The sequence below is a fragment of the Arvicanthis niloticus genome, chromosome X (genome assembly GCF_011762505.2).
Source record: "Arvicanthis niloticus isolate mArvNil1 chromosome X, mArvNil1.pat.X, whole genome shotgun sequence".
NCBI lineage: Eukaryota > Metazoa > Chordata > Mammalia > Rodentia > Muridae > Arvicanthis > Arvicanthis niloticus.
In genome coordinates, this window is record NC_047679.1 from 29,136,916 (window position 1) to 29,161,728 (window position 24,813).

At 36.8% G+C, this 24,813-nt stretch overlaps 1 protein-coding gene across 1 annotated transcript in view; it reads right to left on the minus strand.

Moving 5' to 3' along the window:
- Map3k15 (mitogen-activated protein kinase kinase kinase 15) overlaps window positions 1-24,813 on the minus strand; it is a 129,696-nt gene that overhangs the window by 99,671 nt on the left and 5,212 nt on the right. The window contains exons 2-3 of the mRNA XM_034484972.2: window positions 16,336-16,475; window positions 14,161-14,184 (exon numbers count right to left, since the gene is read on the minus strand). Of these exons, the coding sequence (XP_034340863.1) occupies window positions 14,161-14,184; window positions 16,336-16,475 (164 nt within the window). The remainder of the gene's footprint in view (window positions 1-14,160; window positions 14,185-16,335; window positions 16,476-24,813) is intronic.

Below are 24,813 nucleotides of genomic sequence, written 5' to 3' on the forward strand. Positions count from 1 at the left end.
CAGCACTTGGGAGGCAGAGGCAGGCGGATTTCTGAGTTCGAGGCCAGCCTGGTCTACAGAGTGAGTTCCAGGACAGCCAGGACTACACAGAGAAACCCTGTCTTGAAAAACCAAAAAAAAAAAAAAAAAAAAAAAAAAAGAAAAAAAAAAAAAAGAAAAAGAAAAACAAAGAATATATTGACTTATTAAGTAAAGGTATTCTCATTTTGAAAGGAATTCAAGAGACTCTGGATTGTTGACATGTTAAAAGTTGGCTCACCTTAAGAGCAAAGGCTACATCTTCATATTTCTGTCCATTTCATTTCTTCAATACAGTAAACAGTGTAACTTGAGAGTAATGGCTGCTATCAGTTCTTAGTTGTAATGGTCATTTGAATATTGATCATTTGAATCAATTACAATATTCATGTGAACAATCCAGAAGTATAGAATATAAAACACGAAGAAAGATTCAGCATGCTGTATTCATATATATTTGTACACACACTATGTAGCAGATATAGTCAAAAAAGTGAAAGAAGCTATCAACTTGATAGTGGGGGGGGCACTGGAGTGGTTTGAAGGATGGTTTGGTGTGAGGGGTAAGTGATGTATTTCAATTAAAAACATAAAAAAATATTTTAGACCTATTAGCTAATAAGGGAGACTAACAACTGGGTGCAACACCCACGCAGCAAGATTGATTAGAAACATGACAGGGATAGCAACAGGCAAGATAGTTTGAGAGCTCAGCTGTAACACTCATTTGTGAAGAGATTAAAATAAGTGCCCGGCTTAAGGCTGTGCCCTTGAAGGAGCCATATTGAGAGTGGCACAATATAGAGACATAGGCTTCATTGTAGTCCAACCAAGTCATAAAACTAACACGAAAGTTACAAAACCAGCAGGCCCAGAGTTGGGAGGGAAATCAATAAACATAATTGTGATAACAAACTACCTTAAATGTCATTTTTTTTCCCAGAAAAACACAGAAAACATGAAAAGAATAGAACAGGGTAAATCATAATACAGGGAAACAGCAGGCAGTATTATCTACTTTTGAAAAGATCTAACATTAAACTTAGAAGACAATGACTTTTAAAAAGCTATTATAAATGTGTTGAAAAACTAAGGAAAATCATGTTTCACAATGAAAACTGAGGGACCTACTGGGGATGAAAGGGTGGAAAGCAGAAAGCAGAGACAGGAGGAGATGGGAGCAGGAGGATTGACAAAGACAAATCATGTCTCAAAAGACCATAATGAAACATTTTCTATGTTAATTAAAAATAAACAAGTAGGGCCATCACGTGGTACAGGAGAGAAAGCTGCTTCCTCAAGGCACTGACAACCTAAGTTCAATCCTAGGATCTGAAAGGTGGAAAGAAAAAACTAACTCTTACAGGTTGTTCTCTGACCTCCCCACAGGTGCTAAGACATGCACACCCACAAACATACAAAACAAATAAATGTAAAACTGTTTTTAAAAAATCACAAAACAGAATTAAGTAAAACCTAAAAGACATGATAATAATGTCTCAAAAGAGAGTATCTACAAACAGAAATTATTGTAAAACAATAACTAAATTCTGAAGAAGAAAAATTCAATCACCAAACTGAAAACTTCATTGAAGGAGATCAAGGTAAGCAGATCTCAAGATAGACTGATAGCTCCATTAAAGCAATCTGAGGAGAAGAGTAAAAGGGATAAAAAACTATGCACAGAATGTTAATTAATTGGGAGATAACATTAAACATACCAGTATATACAACATATAATAAGAGTCCCTGAAGGATAAACAGAAAAATGTTCAAAGAAATAATTGTTAAAAATTCCATGAATTTGATGAATAACTTTAACTCTAATGAATTTAAAGCAGGCTGTAGACAGAAGTCCAAGCTCAGGTACACTATACTTATAATGTTGAAAGATCAGGTTGGTGAGATGGCTCAGTGGGTAAAAGCACTTGGTACTCAAGCATAAAGAGCTGAATCCAGATCCCAGCACCTACACAAAAAGTCAGGTATAGCTGCAAACCTGTAAGCCCAGTGCTGTTAGGGCAGATAAGATCACTGGCTGTAAGCCTAGCTCCAGGCTCAGTGAAAGACGTGTTTCAAAGAAAGAAGACAAGCTGTAATGAGGTACGATACCTCACATATTCTTCTAGCCTCTATATGCATTTATACCTGCCCACACAAATCTTTACAAAGACAAGACATAAAATCTTGAAAGCAACAAGGAAACAAATGTCATGGATAAAGGAGTTCCAATAAAATAATATGTAAGTTCTTATGAGAAACAATGAAGGTACTGGGATGGGCAGGGGTAAGAGGTGAGGCTAGTAAATTCATTTATAGGTATTGGCACACCTATAATCCCAGAACTTAAGAGGCACAAACAGAAGGATTGCACATCCCAGGCTACCCTGGGATACCTAACTAGTTCAAGGCCAGGTTGAATTCCTTAGTTTGACCAAGTCTCAAAAACCCAAGGTCTAAGGAAATTGCTCAGTGGTAGACTGTATCCCCTATTATATACAAGGGCCTGAGTTTGATCTTTAAGCACTGTAAAAATAAAATACTGTGTGACTGCTAATTTCTTGTATTGCTTAAATATCTAATGTAAAAATACAATGTATTTGACAACAAGAACCACAAAAAAATACAGGTGGGAATAATGTTATACTGGAATAAAGAAGACACCAAATGGTGCCTGAATCCATGGACAAATGAAAAGAAGCAAAAGTATCAAATAGAAAGATCAACACAATACTTCCTCCTACTGCACACATATGCACATACATATGCACATTTTCTTTTCTTATCAGTTTCATTTAAAAGACATAATTAAGCCAGATATTGTGGTTCACGTCTATAATCCTAGCACCAAGGACAATGAAGCAGGAAAATTTCCTTGAATTTGAGCCACATAGCAAATTTCAGGTTAGCCTGAGCAATGGCAAAACAAAAATCTTCATAAATATCACAATTAAATAATCCTAAGCCTCTGTAACATAGAGGCAGATTAAAGGCACAAGAATGATTCTATTTATATAGACTTTAGAAACAAATATCTCTGCTTAAATCTTGTTTGCCTTATTCCTTCAGCAAACCTATCTTTCCAAACAACATAGGAGTAAACTTTGCTCTAGTCCTGCTGAAATCCTAATAATGTGTGAAAACAGCATTTCCACAAGCAGGATGTGTGCTGTGACACGTTCTTGCTCAAGAAGGCAGAGCCAGTAGCAGCAGGGACTGATGAAGGCTTCCCTGCAGTTAGGAGAGGAGCTGAGTTGGGAACAAATGTTTAGCCACCTTTAGAGAAAAATGAGGAGAAAGAGAGGAAATGCATGAACTCTGAAATCAGCTCGGTGAGTTTAATAAACAGGACTGGAGAGACAGCAGGAATCTTAACACTTGGAAAGGTAAAAATACTTCCTTTGGGAAAATCTTTCAGAAACCATCCCAAAGTTTAAGAAAGTTGTCAGAGAGAAATTGGGACTAATGACTACATTTTAAAAGTAATTCATAAACTCCAAATGAAAGCAGCCTTAAGAATGCACTGTTCTTCTTAGGAAAAGGAAGAGTAGAGCCCATACACCTTCAAAAGGCTGAACACATTCAGACTTTTATGGGTGGACATACAAGAAATTAAAAGGAAAACCAATGATTAGAATAGCATATATCCAATAAAGTACTAGGATCAGCCACTTTGAATGGTTACAGCTATAAATGGAAAAAAAAATCTCAAGAACCTTAACAAAGGCAGCTTAGTTTACTCCATGAAGTGTCACACCTAGTATCCTTGCCACATTGATAGTAAACCTTATTCTAGATACTCTGAACATTTCTAAAAATTAGATTATTGTAGAGTGTAGGTTAGGAGGCTGAGGAAAAACCATTGGTCTCTTGACACTGAGGAGTTCAGTAGAGAAATCTACCCAATCAAGATTTTAACTCCTAGCCTAGCAAGTGGAATTTTCCAAAACTATTTCCATTTGTAAATACCAAACTGTGAACACTAGGTTAAATAACAGATGGTTTTCATAAGCACAAATTACAAAAGTTTACATCATCTTAAATGCCTACCTAATATACCATTATCTTACTATGCTACTTCCAGTCTGATTTGAAAACAATTAAGTATCACTTTAAGATGAATATATTTGCAAATGATATCTTTGTACTGTGGTCTTTTCCTAAAGATAGCTTCCTGGTGGCAAAATTACCAGAAGAAAATGAAGGGTTTTTGTTTGTGTCAGTATGTAGCCGAGGTACCAATAAAAATTTATCTTTGTATCAGCAGAGGAGAAGGATGTGAGAATTTCATCATCCTTCAGCTAAAGCAGACCATGTTTTTTTCCACTGAAGTCAGATGAACAAAAAACACATTAATACTAAAAAAAAAAAAAAAAGGCAGTCTCCCTGCATTTCAAACACAGCAATTTGAAAAATTTGAAGGGCCAAGGATTAAGTAAAGCTCCACCCAATATAGATGGATGATCCTGGAAAGTGTACTTACCTATTTGAAACTTATTTTGATTTGTTTTTTAAATGGGGACAATAATAGTGCCAATTTCAACAGGTAGGAGATAGCATTAATATGGGCATTCTGTGGCATGCTTTGTGGGCATTCAATAAGCATTAGAAAATCATAATATCTCTAAACCTGACTAGGAGTTTTGAACCAGAGGATCCATTAATTCTTGAAGTTTTTCAAACATGAATGAGATAAATTTCATCTTTGTTATCATATGCCTTCAACTGAAATGTTAACACATCATTAGCAATGTAGGTAAAATTGCTTTAGTAGTATTAGCAGAACCAAAGGCTTTGTCACTAATAGAAATAATGAACCTTTACCAATCTTAGTGCCTACAGAGATCTCAAAAATAACATTTATGCCTGTCATTACTACAAAATTATGACTATTCTAGATTTGCCATTTAATTGTATTTAATACATTAGTAAAACAGCATGGAGATTACTATGTATACCTCTTTATATTAACTTGACTATAATTCAATATAATTGGTTTTCTTTACAAGCCTTTGTGTCTAAGAATATTAAAACATATTCTCAAAATCCAAAGGTTACAGACTCCTGCAGTCTGAAACAGAGGGGCATATTATTCCTTGTGGGCTAAGAGATACCACTCATAACTATTTACAAATGCATCACACAGAATGTCTTAGCTGTGGCCCTGGGATTCACAGATCAAGTTTTCTATGATTGTGGAGTACAACTCATTTGGAAGCAGTTGCCTGGATTCTTCAAGAGAGCCCCAGAAAGCAGAGCATGTTGAAGTTTTTCACTCAGTTATTTCTACCCCCTTTTAAAGTTTCATTTCTGTTGTTGTGATAAAATAACTAGAAAAAGAAACTTTAAGGGAGAAGGAGTTTGTTCAGATTACAATTCCAGATTACAGTCTATCATTGCAGGGAAGTCAAGGCAGGAACTTGAAGCAGCTAGTCACATCCACAATAAAGAGCAGAGTGGAATTTATGTGTACATGCTTAGTGCTTAGCTTTCTTATCATCCAGGGCCATGCCCAGGAAATGGGTTGCCATCTGCATTCAGGGTAGACTGTCTCATCTCAATCAGCCAAACTAAGAAAAATATCTCACAGGAAGTGTCTGCAGGTTAACATAAGCCAGAGAATTGCTCACTGAGACTCTTCCCTGGTTGAGTTTAGGTTGTATCAAATTCAGAATATATTGTAGTGTGTATATAGAGGGGCTTTATTGTGCCATAGCATGTGTGGTGGTTAGGACACAACATGCTACAGTAGGTTCTCTTCTACTATGTGGATTCTAGGGATTGAACATGGTACCAAGTGCCTTTACCTGATGAGCCACCTTTGCTGGCCCAAGTTCACAATTAAAGCTAACTATCACATCCACTGTATTCAATCATGACTAACCAAGGACTGCTAGGATTGCTCCTCAGTTCTTTCTACTACAAAGGCTTCAGGCAAAGTGGCCAATGGTCCAAGACTAGAATGGAAACACAAACTAGTGGTTTGAATAGATTCATGTCTTTGAATGCTTGGCCTATAAGTGATATTATTAGGAAGTGTGGCCTTGTTGGAAGAAGTGTATCATGGTAGGGGTGGGCTTTGAGGTCTCCTATGCTTAAGCTATACCCAGTGTGGCACAGTTTCCTTCTACTACATGCAGAAAAAGATGTAGAACTTTCTGCTTCTCCAGCACCATGTCTGTCTGCATGCTGCCATGCTTCCCACCATAATGATAATGGACTAAACCTCTGAAACTGTAAGCTAGCCCCAATTAAATGTCGTCCTTTGTAAGAGTTATCGTGGTCATGGTATCTCTTCAGAGCAATAAATCCCAAATTAAGACACAAACCAATGGCTCCCATTATACCAGCACCTACCTTTATTTATGGCTAGCATCAGGTAGCAAAACTAGTTGTCAGCAACATAGGGTTTATGAATAAAGTCTTTCGAGCAAATACATTACATACAAGTTAACTTTATAATTAATGGCTTTTACACTCGACCTTCCAAAGCAAGTTTTATACTGCCACAACTATTTATTCAAGTCAAAAGAGGAAAAACTCTTTAGGGACAGATAAACAATGATCTAGTGAATCTAAAATAAACTGAGTTCTGAGTACTTGCAGATGAATGCTAACAGAATATGAGACTTAAGAGACTCACATCTTAAAATGCAAGTGAAAATTTAAATGCAATTTAAAATGCAAGTGAAAAAAATCCAGAAGACCAACTGAGAAGATTTAGCAAACTAAGGAATATGTTGGAACACTTTTTAAAAAATTATTTAATGTGACCCAATAGACGTGGTCAATCTACTGAGGAAGAAAGTCCAAGTTGATAACAATCCAAAAATAATTACAAGGTTTATTTAAGCTTAATAAATATCTTTGTCTATCCATTTAGAAAACATTGAAGTGAGCATAACTGTTTATCTAGGAAAATGCAAGCTGGTCTTATTTTTTTCCAAGATCAATGCAAAAGGCACTCTATAATGTTACTCTTCTTGTATGTATATGGTCAAAAGAAGATCAAATGCATATAAGATATAAAGAACTTGAATAGTATAATTGTGGTATTGTGCCACTTCAAGGTAAATGAAAATCTATTTTATTTTAGAGCTAGCACATAGCTCAGAAGTCACCCAATTAATTAATCATTTCATAGGCGAGGAAACCTAAACCCAACAAGGTTAACCAACTGACTCCCAAATGACTACAGAGCCAAACAAATCCCAGGCCTTTTCTCTCCTTTACAAGAATTCTGGAAACTGTCACTTCAGCATAATTCTGAAAATCCTTAAATAAATCTAAATAAGATGCCCTAAACAAACATGTGAGTGATGGTAAATCTTATGGTCTGTGAATTATGCCTTAAAGAAATAATGTTCCTGTCTTGGATCCAAAGACTTATTCATTTAGTAGGCATAATATAATACCAATTATGTGGTTCTGACATTGGTCTTGTGCTATTTAAGAGGTAAAGAGACAAAGTTTTATGGTTTTTACTTCCCAAGCACCCCTACACATAGGATAAACAAGATCAAAGAAATGAGTCAGAAAGGCTCTAAGAGAGATTGAAAATAAGGTAGAAATGACAGAAGATACAGGAATCCAATATTCAGAAGGCAGAGTTTGTATGGGACTGATATTCTATGTATATGCTAGCATGCCTACTACTCAGTCAGCTGTTTCTCCTCTAAAATAATTCAGGGCCAAAACACACCCCCCACCCCACCACACACACATTTAAGCTGAGCTGTCCCATACTAATTAACATAATTATTACAACCTCCCACAGGCCAATTTGCTCAAAACAATCCCTGAGATTAGAATCACTCTTCCCAGGGGGTTCTAGATTGCATCATGTCGACAATTAAAACTGACCATCACTATGTAGAAAGTAAAATTACTCATTCTGTCTGTGGGTTGTAGCTTTGCTTGAAATTAAGCCTTTACTAAAACGAGTAGAAATCTTTACTTGAACTCAGAAAGACCAAAGGACATGGAAAAAAGCAATTTAATTTTTTTGCCAAAGTATCCCTCAAATACTACATATTAAGCATACCTTGTTGTCAACTTTGTAGAATCTAGAACATCCTGGGAGATAGCCTGCTGGGGGATTATCTTGATTACATTGAGGTGTCACCTTGGGTGATATTTTTTGGATGGGTGCCTGAACTGCATAAATGGAGAAAGGGAGCTGAATGGTAGCATTAATATGTCTCTCTTCTTCCTGACTGTGGATGTGATGTGGCCAGGTGCTTCTCTACAATAACGGACTGTACCCTCAAACTATGGGGCAAAACAGACCCTTTCTCTCTTCAGTTGTTTTTGTCAGAGTATTTTATCACAGCAAAAGGAAAAGAAACTAAGATCTCATATCTGATAATTTTGGCTCCAAAGCCATGGCAAACTTTAAAATTGAGGAGGGCAAAACTAGGAAAAATTAAACATGGGCTTAACCATACCCATATGTTGGAGAAGATGTCCAGAATGTAAAACAATGTTCCCAATAATGTTTCTCAAAGAATTTTTTAATTCGTTGGGATTATAAAGATAACCACTTAAACAGGAACAATGCATTTCTCAAAAATCTTACTTTCCAGAAAAAAAAATCACCTAGTCCAAAGGTCAAGAACCAGATTAGTTTTTAATAAAATGGTACTTTTAAATAATGTGATCCTAGCTTGGAAATTTAACTCTTTTTATACAAACAACTTAAAACTCTAACATTAGGATATACCAAGAGAAAATAAGGTCTAATGTTCATTCAATAATTTCTTCTATAAACATACAATGAAACATACCATCTCCTGAGATATAGAGACAGTGTAGTCTTTCTTCTCTGTTAAAGTTATGTAGTTTTCAGGTAATAAACCCTCAATTCAACTGACAAAAACATATTTCTGTCCTTATCAGCCTGAGGAATGTATTCCTTACTCTTGAGGTACATATGACTTCTGTACTTCTTGTTTTTCTTTAATATAATGTTTATAATGCAGTGCACACCCAAGTGCATTATTCAGATCCCCCACCAGCTGAGAGCTCTTTAGTAAACCAGCTGTGTTGTCAGATCTGTCTGGAACTTTTGTCAGTGACAAAATATACCTCCCCGAAGGCTACACTCCTTCCAAGGATGTAAGAATACAAAGTGTTAAAACCGGGGCATCTCATGACAATGGAGTAGAGTACAGAAAAGCCCTTCCAAACTCACACCTCCCAGGGAAGCTGGCTACTGCTATCACTATCACTGGGCCAGCACCACAGCTCCACTCATCTCTTTGCCCAATCTGATTTCAATGCCTCCCCTTGTCCAGTGTGGACCACAAAGGCATTTCTTAATGAGCCTCTTAGACTCTAAACTGAGTCTCAGACTCTGCTTCCAGTAATTCACATAAATCAACCCATGAGAAGGAAAATTAGAACAAAGGAAGTTGCAGAATATCTTTAGATTATGCATACTAGTGACAAAGTACCAGGAAGTTCCAAGGTTTAATAGATAAAACAGCCTGGGGGCTTGCTAAATTTTGAATCTTTTCCTTTAAAAAAAAAATGCAACCTTGATCTGCCACAAGATAAACCTACTTTCTTTCTTGTTTGCCAATTTTTTTCTTTTTTTTTTTTCTTTTTTTAGTGTTTCAAGACAGGGTTTCTCTGTGTATTCCTGGCTGTCCTGGAACTCAACAGAGATCCACCTGCCTCTGCCTCCCAAGTGCTAGGGTTAAAGGTATGCACCTCCACCATCCACAAACACACTTTCTAAATTGATAAAATATTGAAAGTGACTATCTTTCTCTCTAAAACAACAGAACCTAGCACAATAAAATATAAATAAAAATACAGCAAAGGTGAGAAGTCATTTTCTTAGAACTCTGACATAAAGAAACCCCCTAAAACCAAAAAGACCTTGTAGTTTTAAAATATTTGAATCATGAGCTAAATGTGATATTAAAAGATTTTTTGTGAAAAGTGCATTTTTATAATCAACTCTGAAAAATAAATAGTTCCACTTATAAAAACAAGCAAAAGAATAATGCCTAATTGCATTTAAATCAAGGAGGTGAAAAAATGTGTATTCTGAAAACTATAAAATGCTGTTGGCAAAAATTAAAGACAACTAAAATAAATGGAAAGATAGTCCATGCTCATCAATTAGAAAATTTAGTATTAAAATGCTACTTTAATTACTTTTTGTATTGCAATTACAAAATACCTCACAAAAGGCATCTTAATGAAAGTTTTATTTTTGACCCATGGTTTCAGAATATGGCCAGTAATGGTGGAGAACTGGTTTCAGTAAGTTCCTACACTGGGAGGGAAGGAGTAGAAGGACCAAGAGTTCAAGGTCATCCTCTGCTGCATAGCAAGTTTAAGATCAACCTATGCTACCTGAGACCCTATATCAAATCCACAACAACAAAAAATTTATAAAGCCTCTGATTAGAGAATTGGTTACAGAATAGATAAAGATCTCTTCCACCTCACAGTAAGTATACATCCCAATTAAAAATGTGGAAATGACTGGAAAGAAAATTTTATCACTAAAAAGTATAAGTAGCTAATATTAATAAGAAATTAATATGGTCAATATCACTAGTCAGTATAGAAATTCAAATTAAGATCTACCACTTACTTCAAACTCACTAGAATACTTATAATGAAAAGACACACAAGCCAGACACCAGGAGTTGGTGATGCTATGAGGAAACTGAATCTCTCAGTTCATGTAAAATGTCAAACAGAGCCAGCTTGGAATCATTGTAACAATTAATATACATACAGATATTATTACATATATTATATACAGATACCAAACACACATTTATTACAAGGCTCAGAAATTTCACTCTTAGTATCTACCAAAAAATGAATACATGTCTACATAAATACTTATACTTGAATGTTCACAGTATTATTCAAATTCAAAAAGCAGGAACAACATAAGTGTCTATTATTGAGGAATAGAGAGAAAGATGTGGAATATGCACACAGAGGAAATCTATTCAACAAAAAAGAATAAAACTGTGAGTGTAGTTACATCATAGATGAATTTTTAAATGATCATGCTAAGCAAAAGAAAGGCACAAAAGAATACATAATATACAGTCCATCTATATGAAGAGGCAAATCTATAAAATATGTAGAAATTAGTAGTTGCTTGAGGCTGAGGGAAAGAATAGGGATTGTCTGCAAGTGGGCAGCTTGGGAATTGATGTAAATATTCCAATATTAGATCAGCCCAATGGCTGAACAACTCTACAATTTGTTAAAAATCACTAAGACCGACAGTGGGCTAAGAACAAGTGGAATTTATGGTGTGTACACTATATCTAAGTTAAGCATAAAAAGAAAACCAAGGGCATGAGAACTCAGTATTATCTGATAAGGGGTGAACAAGAATTGTCCCAAAGAGCAAAGGACCCCAGAACAGCTAAGGATATTACAGTCTGAATGAAGACTAGGAATGAGCTTATCATCGTTCAAATCCTTCCCAACCACTGCTCCTGAAAATGTAGACAAGTATGCCTACCCTTCTTTCATAGCAACTTGAAAGTAACACATTCTCAGACACAATCCTAGAAGCAACAAACCACTCCCTGAAGACCTCAAACCAGCTTGATTTTCATTTTTATATATATATATATATATATATATATACATTATTTTAAACATGACATGCCTGCATGCTCATAGTACAACATCTAGTCTGTACCTGATTTACAGAGCTTTACACCTCACCACTTATGACTATGGTGGTAGTGGGGAAGGGGCGCATGAATGTTTAATCTTTCTAAAATGATCACATACCATCAATTCTATCAGTCTCTCTTGTAACCTCTGCTGTCGTATGATTGCAGGACCCAACTCACAGAGAGAGGATAACTGAGCAAACTCTTCTTAAAATTCAACCATTTTACTTTGACATTCTGTTTTAATGTTTAATCACCATTAGCTGCACGGTGTCCATTCTGCTAATGTAAACCATTCTATTTTGCCTTACTTCTATCCCATCTGGAGTGAAAAAATTAACTCTCTTTTATCACCAGAAAGAAGATAATATGGAAGGATGAACACTGATACAAGCACTCCCACATTTATTTTCCTCGAATCCTTCTTAGTTGATGCTATTTTGTTTCCTTCAAGTTACCTTGATTGAAAATTAAGTAATTTTCTTAATTCTTCTGAATGTTCTGATACTTTACACCTTCTCAATCATGAAAATTCTGGGTATTAAATTATAATGAAATGTCAACTGTAGCAGAAGTAGCTGCTGCCAAATCCTGTAGAATACATCATTCCCAAACAAGCAAACCCAGTGGAAGAATGGGGCTAAGGTATAGTTGACTTACTACAAATGTTGAGAGGTCCTGGGTGATTAGGAGGACATGCCAGAAAGGCATGTGTATTCCCATTTCTTTTCTGAAGAGGAACTCCAAACTACTCTCATGACTTATTTTCTAAAAATAAATGTTTACAACTCCATATTCCAATGGTAATCACTTTGCTTCTAAAATGTCATGCTTGGGTGTGGAAGGAGGGTTCATTTCATGTGGGGAATTCTGTGGGAGTCTTGTGTGTATCTCAGCTTGTCAGTGGAACTCTTTGAAGAGGTAGTCACATAAAGCTCCCACTTTCCTTAAAGAGGGTGTCCTGCTGAGAACCTCATCTTCTGGGCCCTTTTTTACTATGTCTCTGGAGGAACTCCAATCGGAATAGGAAAAGCAGCACCAAAGCCGTCCCTTCTAGAAGGGCTAGTGGGAAAGAAGTCTTGATCCAAGGGCTTATTCCTGAATCTAGGTTACAGTGTCTCAAACCATAATGATATCAGAAGATGGTGGGAAGCAACTTGGTGTACCTTCAACAGGTAGGGCTAGAGAGATGACTCATTAGTTAAAAGCAGTGATTGCTTTTCAAAGGACAATACCCGGCACCCACATGGCAACTCACAACCATGTGTAATTCCAGTTCTGAAGGATTAATGCCCTCTTCTGGACTCCCTGGACAACGCATGGCACACAAGTAGACATGCAGGCAAACAAAAATAAAAATGAAAACAAAACAAAACAAAACACCCCTACCATACACATAAAATAAAAATGTGTTTTGTTTTTTGAGACATGGTTTCTCTGGGTAGCTTTGGCCATTCTGGAACTTGCTCTGGAAACCAGACTGGCCTCAACTCAAGAGATTGTCCTGCCTCTGCCTCCAGAACTCTGGAATTAAAGGTGTGTACTACCATTGCTGGGCTAAAAAATTTTTAACAGAGGGTAATTTGGGGACAATTTCCGAGGAGGTAGGTGATATGTTGAAATGTTTTTAAGGTATCAGTTTTAATAGCCTGTTCAAAACAACATGGTGATGAAAATGATACAAATACAGGAATTTGTTTGATGCAAATCTGGGGAGTTAAGGAGGGAACAGGTAGTAACTGAAGGAAATGGAATTTCATCTTGCTTCCTGTTGATCTGTGTCAGAGAACATCAGACTTGGCGCCTGCATGAACTGGGGTACAAGTTCACATTCCTCCATTACCAAAAAAAAGACTTGTTGAGGGCAGGAGGATTCACTTAACTCAGAAAGAAACACCAAGATTGCACCACATACTTGCCTGACCTCTTGCCCCACTCCCTAAATGACTGAGTGGGTCCCGTACTACCAATTGAATTGTGGGACAAGTGCTTTCTAGTTGTTTTCTTAGAATCAAAATCAACAGGCATGATTTTGAAACTCACCTGTGTGGGCTGGTAAGCTGGTTCAGCTGGTAAAGGTACTTGCCACTAAGCTTATGGTAATCTGAGTTCAATCCTGGTACTCACGTGGTGGAAAGAGTGCACTGACTCTAACATACATGCCACAGTGTATGCCTCTACCACCCTGCCATACACACCCAAAATAAATGAAAATATTTTAAAAAGAAAATCTCCTTGCTACCTATATGATCAGTCAAGCTTTTAGTAATTTATATAAATATGGCTTAAAAATTTCTAGATAAATCCATTTATAAAATATTTGTGAATCACCCTGTGACAGGTACTGTACATCTGATTAATAATCAGTTGAAACATTCCATCTACTTTCTAAAATACTGTTTTTAAATAAAAACATTATATATAATAATTAAAAAATAAAATAACCAAAAAAATCTTAAGATGTAATACTTACTATGTTTTTTTGCGTGACCATATCCTGAAAAGAAAAGGAAATATGAATATAATTTTAAAGTGAATTCTCATAAGCTAGTGTTCTCCCCATCTTAAAGAGTTAATCATTTGGTTTCCCCTCTGAAAGCATCAAACAGAACAAAATTCAAGCTGTAAAATTCAGATGCCAAGGAAAACTGATCATAATTGGTTAGTTCTACAACTACTAGAAGCGATTTATGTTTATAAGAATGTTCCCATGTTTTAGAGATTTACTTATTCATATATATTTTAAGATCTCACTTTGGGATGAGATTTTAACCAGTGCCCTGGTTCTTGCCTTGCCAGAGGAAAAGCATCAGTTACACTAAGTAAAGCACTGGGCTATGCTTTGATTTGGAACTATTTCTTGAATGGACTAATATGAAGGCTTCAGGCCATGCCATAGTCAGCCTTCTCACAGAATGGTGTTGCTCAAAGTAGTCCTGACACTCCACTGGAGCTGTCCAGGCATGTTCAAAATATAATGAGAACAGTATTTGTTAACTTAGCATGATGGCTATGTAGCACTTGATTGTAACATTTTTACATGCAATCCTACATTATTTAAACAGAATACATAATTAAATGCATTCCCTACAAAACATGTATTATACATTGTGACATTTCTGTTATCTGGTAACAAGCACAGCTGCCTGCTTTTGGTGTTAGGTGTACCTGGTTAGTCATTTCAATTTTAGGAAATATTTGTTCTATTGAAAATTAAAAACTTTGCAACCTCTACAATTATAAAAAATTAAAACCTATCTAGGTCATAGGATTTTATTGAAGGTTTTGCTAAGATACAGTGGAGGAAAAGTATTATACAAGTGGAAAAATATATTCTAACTTCATGTTTCTCAAATATAAATCATATAAATTTTCTTATTCATAATTTCTAAAGATTTCTAAGCATAACCAATTTAGTAAATAGAAATTAATATATACAGATATACAATAATTTAGACTGGTTTAAGGTCTTTGGAAACTATTGTATAAATAACCTCTACTGACAAAAGTTTCTTTTCTCAATCACATGAATGGTTTCTGTACAATACAGTCCTAAGGTCTAATATAATACACATTTATGTAAAGTGTGTATGTGTGTGTAAAATTTACTGTATATAGTTCACACATCTGAAACAAGTAGCATTTCTTTCAGGAAATCTCTAATCATTATAGAAACAAGGAAAATTTGGTTTCCTATTAAACTCAAGAAATATAAACATGCAATTTTGGTATTAAACTGTACTGCTATACACTCATGACTTTTAGTGCTTCGAGAACGTAACACTAAGAATGAAGGCTGTGAAGTCTGCCTTTCTAAATCACTGTTTCTCATCCCTGGTTGTATATTTGGGAGATTTAAACAAAAAGTGTCTGGGCCCCACCCTCAAAGACTGTGATATAATTGATCTGGGTGTGACCTGGGCCTTGGGACATTTATCAGCTCTTTGGGTGACTTTAAAGGCCAGTCAAGGTTGAGAGGTAAGCAAAATGATTTCACATAAAGCAGAATTTCTCAGCTACTGCTAAGATATTCAACACTAGTAAAAGAAGATGAAGGTTGGAATAATTCCCATTAGAAATTTACATTTTTATTAATATAAACATTTTAAAAGTACTATGCTATCTGGGAAAGCTTGCATGAAGTTTTCAAAAGGACACATTTTTTAAATTCTCAATAATTACTGAGTTGTGTAAGAACATACAGGTTTTCAATAGTTTACCTTTGCTTTCAAATTAGAGGAAAATAAATGAAATACTGATTATGTCTTTCTTTTAACATTTTAATGATCATTAGGTATCTTCATATGTTTATAAGCCAATTTTAGAACTAATTTTTATAATGTGTTCACACTGTCCACGAGGGGACTCAGAGCCATGTGTTTACATCAATGGAAACTAACAGATTTTGCCTCTGCTTCCTTAAGTCTGAAGTGCTCAGGGTAGCAAGGCTGCTTGCACAGCAGTCAGGAGCCACCTATGGAAGCTAGCAAGTATGGCAGGAAGGAAGAGACTCAGGAAGGAAGAGACTACAACTAACTCTTTAGTACATTTTCTAACATCCAGTGTTATAAGTTACATTTCATTTGGACACATCATACATGCTTCTCTAAACTTAAGTCCCCAAAGGAAGGTAAACAATGATCCTTACCTTCAATGACAGAGCAGTGTCAGCATCAGTATCATAGTACAGAATTACATTATTAGCCATGTCAAAACTCTCTCGAACTCCAAGATGGTAGAAAAGGGAAGGCTGTCTGGAGATATCACTCATGTCCACAATGGCAACATCTGAGATGAATAAAGACAAGAATTTGAAAGAGAGCTGAGGTGATCTGTATACTTACTTCTACTTGCTGCTGCTCATCAATGAAAATTATGAAAATTTGTATTTCTACCATCAGCTTTTTACATAAAATAGAAGTGGAAAATTATTTAATTGGGATTACCTCCCATGAACTATAAAAGCAAAACAATAAGAACTTAAATAAAATAATGAAGACATAATATGTATGCATTAGTGTGTGTGTGTGTGTGTGTGTGTGTGTGTGTTTGAAACAAGGTCTCACTATGCAGCCCTGGATAGATAGCCTGGAACTCACAGAAGTGAACTTGCCTCTGCTTCCTAAGTGCTGGGATTCATGATATGTGACACACTCCACTTGTTTTGTTTCCCTTTTTTAAATGATGAGAATATACTCTCTAGAATTTGCTGACATATTTGTTTTCAGTGGTGGTTCTTCTTATGAAATAGACATACAAAGACTACACATACCTGTTAAAGCAAGATAAAGGAGTAAACTCCATGTGCCCAGCATTCTAGCACTAGTCAGACCCTGACATACCCCTCCATTCTGCCAGAGAAAACTTCCCTCATCTATGTACCACTTCCATGTATAAATGTACATACTAGAAGCTGAATGCCTGTATGCTCACAAATTCATGTGTCAAAACCAGACCCCCAATGTAACAGCATTTAGAGATAGTGCCTTTGGCAGGTGATGAGGTCATGAATGAAATTGTTGTCATTTACAAGGCTCCAGAGAATTAAGCTGTCCTTTCTACCCCATGAGAACACTGGGATAAATGCAGACTGTCATTAGACATGGAATATGCTGGTATCTCACCTCCAGAATTGAGAGATCAATCTGTTATTTGTAGGCCACCCAGGCTATGGTATTTGGCTCCAGCCACCTGAAAAGACTATAATACATACAGTATATTGTTTGGTTTCACATGTCTTTGAACTTTATATCCATTAATACTATCACAGTTGACACATTCTTTGACTTTCTAGTATTTGATGTTCCTTGACAAATTTGTCCCAGAATAGTCCCTACATTATGTACTGGCTAGTTTTGTGTGTCAACTTGACACAAGCTGGAGTTATCACAGAGAAAGGAGACTCCCTTGAGGAAATGCCTCCATGAGATCCAGCTATAAGGCAGTTTCTCAATTAGTGATCAAGGAGGTAGGGCCCATTGTGTGTGGTACCATCCCTGGGCTGGTAGTCTTGTGTTCTATAAGAAAACAAGCCAGTAAGTAACATCCCTCCATGGCCTCTGCATCAGCTCCTGCTTCCTGATCTGCTTGAGTTCCAGTCCTGACTTCCTTTGGTGATGAACAATAAACAATGTGGAAGTGTAAGCTGAATAAAAACCCTTTCTCCCCAACTTGCTTCTTAGTCATGTTTTGTGCAGAAATGCAAACCCTGACTAAGACACATTATTACTTCTGTATAAAATTCCATTGCATGGTGACTAAATCACAATATCTTTACCTAGTTTACACATGGAGATTTTAATGAGTTTTTTCTCTTTCAAAAAAAGGAAGGAAGGGAAGAAGGGATGGAGAGGAGAGAAGGAGGGAGGGGGAGAGGGAGAGAAAGAGAGAAGGAATGTGGAGAGTTCCTGAGGAAAGTCACCCAAAGTTGATCTCTGGCCTCCACACACATGAACAGGCACCTTCACACAGACAGACAGACAGACAGACAGACAGACAGACACAGACAGACACACACTGCTATGCAGGTGACCAAAAGGAAGTGGGCATAGAGTTTCCCAAAGACTAAGTTGGAAGAAATCCACTGATAGATATATTATTCCCCAGAGCACTTTTGGAGATGAATCTGGAAGGGTTACTACATAAGAAGTGTTAAAGGAGTCCCAACAGGACTGGACTCTACCTTGAGGCAATGAGGAGACTATGGTAAGGTTCTTAGAAATTTTTTTTATTAAGGACATATATAGGCTATAATGAAATTCCAATGTTCCTCATCTCACAAATTATAAGCTCCTGACCAGCTTTTATCTCTATCGCCACCCACACCATACCCTTCTATATTCTTTCAAGCAAATACTAGATGCCATATTATTTTCTTCCTAAAGATTTTAGGATGTATGGCTAAAAGATGAGACCTTGAAGGGAAAAATAGTATCAGTGTCTTACCTAGAGGTACTTTATTTTGAAATAGTCATAAGAGGTTTTAACACAGGAGTCTACCACCATTTAAATTTCAGTTTATTAGAGTTTATTATAGTTTATTGCTAATAAAGAACAAATATATATGCTAAGGAAATATTTTACAACTCAGTTGGGTCACTTTATCTGAAATGGATAAATTTGTTCTCTGCAGACATATGCAAGGTATTCTGCCTACTTGATTTTTTTCCTCTGGACTCCTATTTGTCAAATTTTAAGTGTTTCATAGTGATACTGTCGTAAAAGGCCGCAATGCTGCTAATTCTAGGGCCACAGTTGAGTACTAACATTAATTATAGGGGCAGAAGCTAAGGGAGAAAGAGAGAGTGGTAGAAAGAGGAAGAGTACAGGGCTGAAGGACAGCAGTCTCTTAAGTCACACAGTCCATTCTTGGAGGCAGTCTTAAGCCTGATGGAGTGGCCCTTTGCTAAGTGGATCAAGTTTTCATCTGGTAACACAAATTCTTTCCTTTCTATGGCCTCTCAATATTCTGAACTGTAATCTAGATACTGGCCTCGCCACCTCCAGAAAGGTGGCCACCTGTGTCTTTACCCAGGTCTTGGACAGAGACTCCCCAGTACCAATTAAAACTAGGTAGGTAAATACTGCTGCTAAAGAAGCAATTCAGACTTAGGAGATGGTGGCCAGAGGGTTGCAATTTCCAGGTCAGCCTGAGCTATACAGCAAAAGTGTCTCAACCATCATACTCTCTCCAAATTCTAAGTAATTCATGTTCAATTATAAAAACATCTCAAATTTGAAAAAAAAAAATGAAACAGGGTCTCACTATGTATACCAGGCTAGCCTTGAACTCACAGAGATATGTTGCTTCTGCCTCCCAAGTGCTTGAATTAAAGGCATATACCACTATGTTGGGCTCATCAAGTTTGAAACTTTTACCTGACTGACATTTGTCACTCAAGTAAATAGACTGAATTCACTTTGAGGATTTGTGCGTAATGAAGATTCAACTGGTTTGATTTTAGAGCAATCATGACACTAATCTAGCACTAGATTTCTTTTTTTTTTATTATAAGAGGAATAGGATTTATTAGAATGGCTTACAGGCTGTGGTTCAGCTAGTCCAACAATGACTGTATACCAAGAGAAGGCCCCAAATTCAATAGTTGTTCAGTTCACAAGGCTGAGTGTCTCCGTTGGCTTTCAGTATATGCTAGAAGTCCAAAGAAGTGGGCTTTGATGGTAGTGAAAGAATGAACCTTTTTTTTAAAGACTGAATTTTTTTTTTAAAGAGACTACCAATCCAAATAATCACAGCACTCAAAAATCAACAGGCAGAAGGGTTGCTTTGAGTTCCAGATCAGCCTAGGTTATAAGACTACAAAAACAAACAACAAAAAAAATCCCAAACAACCGAAAAGAGGAGAAAGAAAAAGAGACAAACAATCCCTTCTAATCTTTCCTTATCACAACACTTAGAAGCTTTGCTAAATAGAAAATCCCTCTAGATGTCTCAGCTGGGTTTCAGAGGGCTTCTAGAAGCCATGTAGGGAGGGAAAGGTAGGTCTGGCTTCCCTGTGCAGGTGGGGAAAATGCAGCATAAAGCCATTAACAGACTCCTAAAGGTCATGTAGCTAGGGCAGAATACAGACAAGGCTCAAACTCACTTTTTCTGGCCCCAAGTCTTAGGCTGGCCAGGGCCTACATGAGGCTTACTACTGTTCTGATTCACTTTCAAACACTGACCTACCTGGGAGCAAAACAATTTCTGTATCAGGCTAAATCTTAGGTAAATAGATCACAGATTAAAAAGGAAGAGATAAAGTGCAGGTTTTCATTACCAAATGCACTCTGTGCTCTTAGCAACCACTGCCTTTCAGTTCCTTGCAGTGAGTTCATGGTAATGAAGGCCAGCCTTGGGGGAGAGGCTATATAGCAGAAGTCATCTTCCCTGGTCATGAGGCAGGCATGCACCCACCTAGTGCCGGTAACACTAGAGAATGCAAAAAGCCAAGGCTCCAGTGGAAATCTAAACTAACAGACATTGTCTGAATTCACCACTGAAGTTAGTACCCTTCAATATATTGATTATAATTATTCAAAAATGTGTTAATGTTAAATAAGATGAAATATATAGAATTTTAACCGATTAAAATCCTTTAAATTCTTAAAATAAAGAAGGCCTTTTGATAAAACCTGCCCAAGAACAAGGCAGTCAAATTCCCAGCATGGGTAGGGGAGGGACTCCACCTGTCCCAGGCTTACCTAAGAAGTTTCTGGCAATTGATGGCTGCTTGGGAAGGGGTAGTCAGTTTTCTTCAAGGATGTGGCCCCTGAGAAGCTATCCATGCTCAGTAGACAGCCCTACACATATGCACATACAGGCAAGTATTAAATAGACTCGGTGAGGTTTTTTTCATTTTTAAAAAAGCATATAAAGTTGGGAGAGAAAAGAAGGTAGAGGAATAGAAGAGAAACTGTAAGGGAGGAAATAAGTGCTAGATTTGATCGGAACACATTATATGCACATATAACATCATCTTTAAAAGGCCATTTCACCGGGCGGTGGTGTCGCACGACTTTAATCTCAGCACTTGGGAGACAGAGGCAGGCGGATTTCTGAGTTCGAGGCCAGCCTGGTCTACAGAGTGAGTTCCAGGACAGCCAGGACTAAACAGAGAAACCCTGTCTCGAAAAACCAAAAAATAAAATAAAATAAAATAAAAAATTAAAAAAAAGGCCATTTCATCAATCGTAAACAGAATTTTGTTTTAAGTTTTAAACGTAGCACAGTCTAGCAGTGAACTTGCTGGGTAGCAATGGATGATACTGAACTCTCTACCCTCCTTCCTTCACACCCATAGGTGCTTTGATTACAGAAGTACAACACCTTGCCTGACCTTTAAAGATTTCTGTTAAATATTTTATAGGTAACAAATAAAACCATAGTTTTAGTGTGGTTTTAAAGTACTGAATTTATGCATCATGCCATTAGTTAACGGTATGATAGCAAATGATTTACCTCATAGTAATTCTGTGCTTACACTGGCTCACACCAGTCTTTAAATACACTCCAAGTTGTCTGTAAGCCTATATTTTACCAGTAGGAAAAAAAAAAAAAAAAAGAAATGATTGTAAATAAGAGTTGTTTTTCTCTAAACAAAGAGCTGGAGTTCACAGTAAGTTTTCTGCCAGAATCATTTAAAAACATAATTAAATGTATGGTAACTCTGGTCCCTTTAAAAACTGCCCTAAAAATAAAAAGCTCACCTTTACTGAACAGAAGTCATTTCTACTGACTTCTACTATAATTAGATCTGTCTTTATTCCATGTTTCTCATTTCCAACAAACTTCAGGTCAGGCCAATAGAAAGAATGCTGTGAAGTGTCATTTCAACTTATTTTCCAATATTGGAAAAAGCAGCAAAAGCAAACCCACTAGTTCACTGTCAAGAGGTCAGCACATCCTTACCGAGTGCTATTATCACCTGGGTAACTTGCTTGGGCTTGTTAAGATTTAACTAGGAGAAAGAAGGGTAAAGAGTAGGGACATGAAGAAACTTCATCTTCTGTCTCCTAGTACCTAATTTTTAAGACCAAAATAAATCATATATAAGCAAACTCACTAAGGTGAATAGATTTGTGGTGTTACCATTTTGCTCACAGTGAAGTGTTTGTTAAACACAACATGGCATGAATTAAGGTACTCTGTCTTTTGCACATGCATGGTGCTTTTCCAACTAACAATACAAAACACCACTATGCCAAATTATATTGCAAGCTAGGCTGCAGTTTGAGTACAGGTCATACCATTATCATCATCCATGGTGTCATGTGTCTACAGTTCCTACTCTGGCTTCCCTTGTGCATACTGCTTCAAATGTCTTCACCTTCATCACATAGCAGCATCTTTTCAGATTTCTTCTACTGTTTTATAAGGAGGAAAGGACTCGAGGATTTTACATCTATTTCCCCAACAACCATCCTGCTATCTTTTACTTAAGAAAATCAATTGTTCCTTCAAGGTCACTAAACATTGAGACTTTTGCATGACTGCTGATTTCACCTATTCTGTGCTTTATGTTTCCTCATTGGCATCTGTCTCCACAGGCTTTAAAGGCAACGGAATTCATTTGGTGCTGCTGAATCTCTGTTGGATACGAAACCATCATTCTTTGTCCTTACCTCTTGTAGATTCATCATATTTTCTCACATCTGATTTCCACTGTACAATGAATGTACAGTGCTTATTATTTTCATAGAGCACACTTCCGTAAGTCATAGGCTTTACAAAGACTTAGCTGTAGCTTAGGAACAAGCAGCTTTCTTGATGCAGAATTCTCATTCTCAGGACAGAGAACACATTTTAAAAACTCATCTTACAAGGTTTGAAATTTTGGCCTTGTAAAATCTAATGAGTCCAGTGGTCATTCTAAACATAAAAATGGTAATCGCTCCCAGTTCATATAATGAATATTTGGAAACCATGGTTTATATATGATTTGACTGTGTCCCTAAAGGTTCATATGTTGGAATATTTTATGTCCAGTGTGGTGGTAAAAAGATAATGGGACCTTTAAGAGGTAGGTCCTAGTATAAAGTGGCTAGGTCACTGGGGACACTGCCCCTGGAAAGGATTAATGCAATTCATACTAGATTCCAGGTGGTTCTACAAGAGTGAGTTGTTATTTGAAGGCTAACAGAAATAATATAAAATCTGACAGTGGCGATGGGAATAGGCCCAAATCCACTGTACTTTATACTTTAAATAAGAGCATTACATCCCAATAAAGTTGTCAAAAACCTAAGTACTAGTGTATTCATAACAGTAGCACTAATCATGATTATCTCCAGACAGAAGCAACTCAAATGCTTATTTATAACGAAAAAAAACCAAACTGTGGGATCTTCCTGTACTGAAATACTGTAGCAGTGATTCTCAACCTGTGGGTCACTTCCTTTGGGGGTCAAATGACCTTTTCACAGAGGTCACCTCAGACCATCGGCAAACACAGCCATTTACATTACAGTTCATTACAGTTATGCAGTAACAATGAATTCTGGGGGGGGGGGGAGGGGTGTTACCACAACATTAAAGGGTCACAACATTAAGATGGTTGAGAACCACTATACTATATGGCAAAGAATAAGCTATGGCTACAGTGACGTCATAGAGGCATTCCACAACCTAACAGCAAACCAGAGAGGCCAGATATGTAAAAGTACAAACTATAATTACAAAGGACAAAACCAGGCAAAAATCATCTACTGTTTCTATATATGCTTTATCTCAATAAAAAGGAAAACAAAGAGCAGTTTGTCAAACTAGGGCTTTTATTGTCTTTTTCCTCAGCACAGAACAAGGAATGGAGTAGAGGTGCAATCTTTAATCACCAAAAACTCAGGAATCTCTTCATAAAAACTGCAGGAGACCATACTACGTGATGATTGTTTAAGAGATTTCGATCAGAGTCTCTATTGCACCAGGCACATTTTACTCTGTACACGGAGGTTTCTGGCATGGTTAGTGGCAGGGGTTAGAGAGGAATGGGACAGAGAAAACTGACAGTAAGCACTTGCTCAATTCAAGACACTGGCATTTATTTCAAGATATTTATATGCAGACATTTTAACAAGACTCAGATACATTGTTATCCAGGGCTATACAGCCAACAGATGATACAGTATACTTTATACTTTCAAACTCTGATGCATAAACCCAAGGTATCACTAGCATTCCAAGGGTCAGTGGGCTATTATGATAGGATGTATGTGGGTCTGTTTGGGCAGATTATGTTTTCTTCAGAAGGTAGATAGGCCATTTGCCTAGAGAACCTAGACTTCTGAGCCTTTGAAAGATGAGAAGAAAGGAAGCGACAAAGGTCCAGTTGCCAGCCTCCAACTGTCATACTTACCCTAGGCCAAGACTAGCTTCTCTAAACATTTTAAGCCAAGGTGTCATTCTCAAAATGTCAATTTCAATTGAGATGACTCAGAGATGTAAATGTAAAAGTGAAACCTGTAAGCTTTCAGAAGAGTATTTAGGCCAGTATCTGCGCAAGTAAAACCTGCACAGTGTTTTAGGTATGCAGTCATAAAATACTATAAAAAGAAATTCTAAATCAGACCTCATCATCAAAAAGCACGAATAAATGGGGATGAATTAGCAAGCCATAATATGGGAGAT